The following is an 8,338-nucleotide window of genomic DNA, read 5'->3' as shown; positions in this document are numbered from 1 at the left end:
CACAAATGACATTGACTAGGAAAGTTATTATCATTATCTTATCTATTATTACAAATAGTCCGGTCGGTGAACTTTATTACTGAGAAATAGAATACGCTCACGCAAGAATTATGTTCCAGTCATCATCATCAATTCAGTGTCAAAGAGCTTCATCCCTTGTGTGGGTCTTCCTCTTTCTTGTAGCAGCTTTCTGCTCAACTGTGTCTTTTGGGGTATGCACTGCACACACCTTTAGTGATGTGATTTGGGAAACTGAAGACATAGATATCCCCCTACAGCCTTTTAAAGGACACAGTGTTTGTGTGTATTCTTCTCCATTTCCTCCACTGGGCTCCCAAAGGGCCAGAAAGTCTTTAAACTGCAGTGAAGGAAACAAGGGAGAAAAATCCCCTTTGCTCTCTGCAGGAGCTTACACAACATCTGATTGAACACCCTGATATGAGCATCAAACGTCTCTGGCCTGAACAACAATGAACGGTCACGACGATGAAATATAATCGTTTGAATATAAACTGTTCCTCACAGTCAAGTACAGTATACTCCCACCAACAAGGGAGCACAAGTAGCTGTAATCAGATGTAAATGACCTCTTTCTCCTCCTCCTCCTCCCCCCCCTCCTCCTCCCTTCTCCTGCAGTGAGCAACAGGTCTAAATCCTGTCTGTGGACGGTTGTGAAGAGCTTGTGGTTGTTGAAAACAAAAGGGCCTGAAACATTCACTCTCAATATTTTAATTCACACACTGTTCCCGAACGTCTTTAAACTGGAGCAATGATATTTCGGACAGCAGTAGAGCATGCTAAGAAGCACCCTGGAGTAAGTAATCTTTATTTCTCTCCTGTTTGTTTCTTTTTAGCACTTTAATGTCAGTGGCAACAACCTGTTTTCATATCCAATAAACTTAAGTTTGAGTGAGAAATGATTTGGACAACACATGGTTAATTTTTCTGAACTTTTTAGTCTGTAGGACTGAGCCTGATGTGCAGCCTCCATTGTTGGTGAGGCTTTGAAATTCAGGTTGAAATTCAGGATTTGACTTTTTTTTATAGGCTTCTAGCCCAATTGCTATGCATTTCTGTCTGTCTTATGTTCTAGTACTATGAAGATTACATAGCCTCCAAAAATGCATGGATTTATTTATGCAATATTTTTATGATATTATGCATGAGTTTAATCTAATATAAATATCAATTAAAATGCCAGACTTAACTACTGATTAAATTCCAGCTTTAGTCAGTGAAATACAGCAGGAGACAATTTGATGACTGGCTGCAGTGCTTGTAGAGTGTTGGTAAATTAATAGGTCAGCAGATCAGAAATCTAATTTGGTCTCATCTAATCTTATCTAATTCAGAAGGTTTAAGTTGCTCCAGTAGCTCATTTAAAATCAAGCCACACTGAGAGAAGCTAAAAAAAACACAGACACCCACAACTTTTACAAACCTCCTAAATCTAAACTGACAAAATCTAAGCATTTAGGAAATGAGTAGTTGGAATAAAATAAATTTAAAAATATGAGTTGTTCCTACAGGGGACGGGATTATTTCTGTGCTTTTAACCAGCTCTGCTGTCACAGAGTGAAGTGACAGAGTTTTAACTTCTTGTCATCAACCTCCCAGGAGAAACAGAGGGAGAGAGAAGCTGCAGGGAGGAAATCCCTATGAGACTCTACCAGAGCTCATTGATATGGTCTATCATCCTGACGGACAGACAGGCTGTGAGACAGACAGTGTGTGAGAGCGAGAAGCTGCAGGGAGCAAATCCCTGTGAGCCTCTACAAGTCTCCTTGATCAAGTTACAACAGTCAGACAGACACATAGAGACAGAGACAAGCTGTGAGAGAGACTCAGAAAGTCTAAGAGGAAGATGGAAATTCACCAAATAAATGGACAGACAGACAGTCAGACAGACAGACCCTCTAAACTGAATGATACTAACTATCAATAATCCTAAAAATGTCAGCACCACAACGTAAAAATACTCTGTTATAACTTAAGTAAGTAAGCAAGAAGTAAGTCACTTAAGTAAAAGTGCAGAAGTATTAAAAGCATCAATAATGATCAAAAGTGGCTGCAGAATGGCCTCTGTCAGCATTGGAGGTACTAAGTCAAAGGATATTTATGTAGTTATACTTTAAAATGTCTAAAAGTGAGTTGTCTTTTGTTATATATTTTCTTAAGTTGTGTGCTTAATGTTTTCAATGATCAAACCCACAGAAGTCTGTAACTGAAAAAATCTCATAAAAGGTACAGGTGTATTTCTTTTGGTTACCTGTTGCTAAAACTTCAGGGAGAGAATCAGAGAGTGAAGGAAATCGTCCATGAACATTCCTGCCTGAGTCACGTCAGATAGATTATTATCTCCAGTGGTGGTTGTCTAACAATGAAGACAACAACTCCCATAATCCCACACAACTTGAGTTTTTTGTTTTGTTCTGATTAGGGAGACCCCTAATGTCAGAAATAACATCTGTGTTTGTAATTGTATTTACTAAGATAATTATGTGTTTTGTGAGTTATGTCTTAATCTGTAAAGTAATTATCACCCTCCAATAAATGTAGTGCACTAAAATGGACAACAATTTTTTCTGAAATGTAGTGGAGTGGAGGTATAAAGCAACATGTAATGGATAGATTCAAGTAAAGAACATCCAGCTTGGGTAAATGTACCATTTACTTCTCTATGAGATGATTAATAAAGACATCTGAGATGTTGAAATGTATTATACTTTAGCATAAGCTTAGCATATGTATATATGAGAATTGTAAATGTAAGATTTTTATCAAATGTCAAGAATCTGTAGATGGAGTAAAGCGTACCTTATATTTATCTGAAATGAAGTTAAGAGGAAGTATAAAGTAGCATATAATAGTGAAGTAAAATAGTGCCCTTAAGTCCAGTACTTCAGTAAATACACATTTAGTTAGTTTCTGCCACATACAGTACATACCTCACAGTTCTGTGGGTCAGCAGGTTCTTTGGAGTTAATCCTCAGAGCTGTTGTAGATCAGCTGATCTGACAAACACTGTTACAGTAACTATAATCTGTAGACAGGAAGAGACAAATAAAGTCTGGTCCAACAGGAGGCTACAGCAAATTTCAGCTACTTCACCAAAGACCAATTTCCTACTTCATTAAACCCTGCGAAGTATAAATTAAAATCACTTAAGAAAAATTCAGAATTTTTTTCCCCTGTTGTTATTGTTGATGATTGGCATGTGATTCAGCTGGAGTTTCTCACCACTGATTTGATAAAGTGGGTTGACTTTGCCAAAAAGGCTTCATCTGCCGACTAAAATGACCTGCCTTTGATATTTGCATATTCACTGAGACATTCATCTGAAATAATGTCAGGACCCATGAGGTTCAGACTTGCTGAGGCTGATGCAACGTAGAAGAGGAGTTACTGTTTTCCATCATGACAATAGCTGCTGTAAAGCATATTAAGCAGCTCTCTGGCAGAGGCTGGTTTTAATGACAAGCAAATGATGCTTTTCTGAAAAGTGCACGAGTGTACTCACTATGCACATAGTTACATTGAAGTGAGCTAAACACTTGTTACACACTTGTTACAAAGACTGAAAGTGAAAATGTCCTTTGCAGTCTTTACTGCAAACACTTGTGAATCACGTGTGAAACAGTTGTGAACTGTAGTTATGGATAGTGATTGCAAATCATAAAGCAACATTCAGACCAAGTGGGCTTATGACGTGGTTTCACAAAGTAGCCTATAGACTAATTAGTCATTGTGCATGCAAGAAGAAGCAAAGTCTTAGCTGTGACAGACAGGAGAATCTGATGCAATAAATGTACAACACATTATTTTATTCCACTTTACTCACTTACTTAATGGGTTATATTTGCATATATTTCTTTGTCTTTTTTTTATTATGTCTGTTGTTGTCTACACCATAGCACTCATAAAATACAGCTTTAACCCCACAGCACGTAGCCCAGCTAGCAGTAAGCTGATCACTGCAAACCATTCAACAACTGTAGTAGCACACTAACACTTCAAATTCTGAAATCACTAATCAACTTGTGCTAAATGAAATACAGTTTAAGAAGCTATCTGATTATCTCTTTCTGTCTTCAGCTGATTCCCCAGTTCTTCTTCATCTGTTTGGGAATGGGCGGGGCAGGTCTCTATCTGATCCGGTTGGCCAAAGGACCCCACGTCACGTAAGGACTTCATATCCCTCTTTCACCTCGTATAATATACAACAGAGCTCATACGTTACACGTCAGTGTGATATTTGGTAAAAGACAAAGGTCACTTTCATGGAGGGGTTCATGGATGTCTTGAGCTGTTCACTACCAAAACTTTGTGCCATTTTATAATCAAAGATCCAGTCTTGCATGAAGAAGCTGAAAATAGTTGGTTAATAAGTGTTTCCTTGGTTTACACATCTGTTTAGCTGTTTGCGCATTATTTAAGGACAATTAGACTGCAGTCTCCAAAGATAATCAATGCCCCCCTACAGGATGGTCACAGGGTGAGGTGCACCACTACAGAAATCATTACTGATGATGATGTTTAAACAAGGAAATTATGGATTTAGTCCAATTAAACCTTATAATTTCAGCCTGAAATGCAGATTTGCTAACATTTTAACAAAGCGTGTCTGAAAAGAATAATTATAAACTCTAATTAAACAGGGGGCTTTGTTCCATGATGGTTACTGACAACAGGGATCCCTGCTCACTTTCATTTCCTGCCTCGAACTGCCTCTTGTTTAAACTTCCTCTCCTCCTGCTGCTATCAAAACTGTTGATTTACCCTCACAGCTGCTTCAGTAACAGCAGATACAGCAGAGCGCTTTGAACAAGAGTTCACATGGTGGTGCATTGTCTTGTGTCTTTGCAGGTATTTCATCATTTGTGATTGTTTATAAGCTTGGTAAATTTATTAGAAAGAAAGTGTCGGTGCACAGTGGTCTTTAAGGATGTACTATGAGCCGAGTTTGAATCTAACCCTCAGCTTTTGTTTGCCTTCCAGCAAGCCGCTCCCAGGGGTATCATTTCATTTATATTTTATTTTTTATTGAGTTAACCAAAGCAGGGATGAAATCAAGCTGCTCCCAGGGGTATCACACCACTTGTGAATACTCTTTTGCAAGCTGAATCTGAAGAGCTCCATTTATCAGAGGTTTGCAAACAATCAAAACTATCCTAATTCATGTGTGTTTGTGTGTTTTAACAGCTGGAACAAAACCAATAACCCTGAGCCATGGAACAAACTTGATCCCACTTACCAGTACAAGGTAATACAGCAACAACACATACGTGTGAATATTCAGGGAAACTGGAATGACATTCCAGTAATTTGATTTATTTGTCTCTTCTTCCCTAGCTTGTGGCCATCACCACAGACTATAAAAACCTGAAGAAGGAGGGACCTGAGTACTGAATCTCTCACCATTCTTCTCTCACAAGCCAGAGTGGAAAAGTAACAGAAATGCCTGATCTAGGTTCAGATTACCTCCCTCCCCCCTTTTTGATGTCCTCACTGCAGGTGGAAGGTGAAATGCATCCTAAATCTGTAAACTTCACTGTCTCTTTGCTAAGCAGCTGGTGATCTTGTAAATGTGAGCAGTGGATGGATCCTGATGGCACATATGAATATTAGAAAACTCAAAATATGTAGTATTTCTACATACATTTATGCAGGAGAGATTATGACACACATGTGCACGTGATCCCCTTATGTCTAAACTTTCCTCGTCTGTTTCACTCATATATTCACAAACTAAAGAATAACCACCAAGAGCTGGAGACATTTTACTGACGACTGCATGTGTTTCTTCATCACGGGCACACGATTGTATGTTTAGCAGCCACTAAACTTAGCAGTCACTGTGTAAGTTGTGAAAAAGGCAAAGATGCATAAACTGAGCTGGACTGTTTCAATAAATAAGCTGTCTGATTCATTGGAAACAGAGTGTTTGTTCCCAGTCTGAACTGTCAAACGCTTATGCATACACACAGACTGGCAGACAGACAGACAGACAGACAGACAGACAGGCAGGCAAGCAGACAGAAGGGCAGGCAGGCAGGCAGGTGACTTTCCTCAAACACCTGCATGGAGTCAGATACTGATCTCTTCCCGCATCCTAATATAAAAATACAAAATCAGTAACTGATGGAACAGATCCATCTGTTGCTTGTGCAGCTGTCACTTGGCAGCCTGATTGGTGCTTCTATGACCACATTTAGGAGCGTGTATGCGTGTGTGTGTGTGTGTGTGTGTGTGTGTGTGTGTTTGTATACACAAGTGTTTGTGACAGCAGCCCTAAGCCTTTGATCAGCAACAGCAGAGGAAGGATGCTGAGCAGTACCCCAGCATGGTGTTGATGTATGACAGCAGAGCACAGTCTGTACAGTGTAGACACACACGCATGCACACACACACACACACACACACACACACACACACACAGAGAGAGAGAGAGAGAGAGAGAGAGAGAGAGAGCAAACACTCCATATTGCAAACACAATCATATATACATTGTGTTTTACTTTAAGGTTTTAAAATAACCAAATCTCTGTAACAAACTCTGTTTTCTTGGAAGATATCAAAGGTGTTTATTCTATAGAGTATGATACAGTGATCAAAGTGCTGAAACAAAAACACCATGAACATACTCCAGTGTATGTGATGTTAGAGTAAATATACATTTGTGAGAATTCTCATTAGAATACAGGATTTGTGACTGGATAGCATAAATAATCATTTTTTCAGATTGAACCCTTGACATACAGCGTTTACCCCTCATTCCTCTTCATTAACTTCCATAATTGAACCTTGCTTTTTCTGAAGGATAAAGTGACAACAAACCCTTAAATTCTCTTTGTTCAGTGAAGGTGAGAATTGTGTTTCATCCTCTTAAGAAACCTCAGAACTCTCTTTTAGCTGCCTGCACTCTGAGCTCATATTCAAAAAAAAAAAAAAAGTAGAGAATAAAGAAAGAAGAAAAAACAGTGAACATAAAAAAAAATCAACCTTGTTCTTAAACAGCACAGGACCTAAAACGATGGGACATGAGGGATCATATAATTTCCCGAAAGGATATTCAAAAGCCTTAAAACACACACAGATACACTCACATACTGCGTCAAAGGAGTTGTCAGGTCATGAGAAACCGGCACAGAGATGAAGTGGATGAGTCGTTATTTGTGTTGTGATGCTGCATGTGTGTGTGTGTGTCCTTCTGCTTGTGTGTATTTTCTGACAACAGAGCTGAGAGCTTCCCTGACCTTTGACCTGTGATACAGCTGGCCAGTCTCTGTAGAGGGGACACATTCCTCTGGCAGAAACTGAAGCAATAACTTCAGGCGGAAAATTGGAAGACAGATGAAAAAGCTGAGCAGGAAACAAATATGTGTGACACAAAACAAAAGTCCATTCAGTTCTTCAGGGAATTAAATACTTTGCGCTCCAATAGGCAGCAGAATCAGTGGTGCTTCATATTGCAAAGCTCATTTAGCCCTACTTTATAAGAAACTAGATGATACCTTCCTTTCAGAATAAGAAATAAGTGCATCAAAATAAAATAACAAAATTCATAATTTCATCTGTTAGAGAAAGAAAGGGAGGAGGTCGGCTTTTTTATCTGGGGACAGAGAGATCTGACTGCAGCAATTTGGAAGAAAGGGAGAGAAAGCGTTTGAATAGATAGAAATGCAAGTTCTAAAGGTTTTGTGTGGTCAGTGAAGTGACTCTGGTGTGACATAATACTCTCATCTTCTCATGTATAATGCTATCTGTATTTGTTAGCATTGTGTAGTGTGGGCTTGCAGAGTGACAAAGAGACAGCATCACGGAATAAGAACGGTGTTAAAGGAGGTAGGAATTCAGGCTGAGGAAAGATAGTCTCACCTCAGACTCCTGCTTGTTTCTGTTTGTTTACAACAGGTACAGTCTGGTTTTTAGTCTTCATGCTAAGAAGGTCATTTTAGTCATTTAACAACTAATTCAGACAGAAAACAATACCCAGTGGAGATAGGAAAGTCTACACTGAACAAATTGTCTGACGCTCACTGAAAACATATCTAATAGTCACACCCAAAGATTTTTTCTGGCTCCAACTATCTTCCTGTCAGATCTGTCAATGTCAAGAGATCAGCTTCTATTTTCTTTTCCTGGACTGTTCCCTGAAGTTGACAGTGAGAGGAAATGCCAGCAGCTTAATATGGCTCAGTGTTTATAAACTCTGCGGAGTCTCCTTCCCTTCTCTGAAAATAAACATAAATCATCTGCCTCTCTAACAAATTCATGTGTGTGTTACAAGGCAGCAGGTATTCACAGGACCAGTGCAAGAGAAACTTCAACAAACTTG

General features: G+C 39.1%; 1 protein-coding gene across 1 annotated transcript; it reads left to right on the top strand.

Moving 5' to 3' along the window:
* The first annotated feature begins 623 nt into the window (after nt 1-623).
* Nucleotides 624-5,936, top strand: ndufa4l2a (NDUFA4 mitochondrial complex associated like 2a). The gene is made up of 4 exons (XM_046397167.1): nt 624-814; nt 4,096-4,181; nt 5,203-5,263; nt 5,353-5,936. The coding sequence occupies exons 1-4, from the start codon at nt 770-772 to the stop codon at nt 5,407-5,409; spliced, it is 249 nt and encodes an 82-aa protein (XP_046253123.1). The 5' UTR covers nt 624-769; the 3' UTR covers nt 5,410-5,936.
* Nucleotides 5,937-8,338: the final 2,402 nt, after the last annotated feature.

The sequence above is a fragment of the Scatophagus argus genome, chromosome 8 (genome assembly GCF_020382885.2).
Source record: "Scatophagus argus isolate fScaArg1 chromosome 8, fScaArg1.pri, whole genome shotgun sequence".
Lineage (NCBI taxonomy): Eukaryota > Metazoa > Chordata > Actinopteri > Scatophagidae > Scatophagus > Scatophagus argus.
Note: the sequence above shows the minus strand (reverse complement) of the source record. Positions and strands in the feature narration are given on the sequence as shown.

Bases quoted from the DNA above. Each gene is read 5' to 3' on its own strand.
- ndufa4l2a (XM_046397167.1), top strand. From the start codon at position 770: ATGATATTTCGGACAGCAGTAGAGCATGCTAAGAAGCACCCTGGA. The intron at 815-4,095 runs GTAAGTAATCTT...TTCTGTCTTCAG, and splicing joins ATGCTAAGAAGCACCCTGGA to CTGATTCCCCAGTTCTTCTT. The intron at 4,182-5,202 runs GTAAGGACTTCA...GTGTTTTAACAG, and splicing joins GCCAAAGGACCCCACGTCAC to CTGGAACAAAACCAATAACC.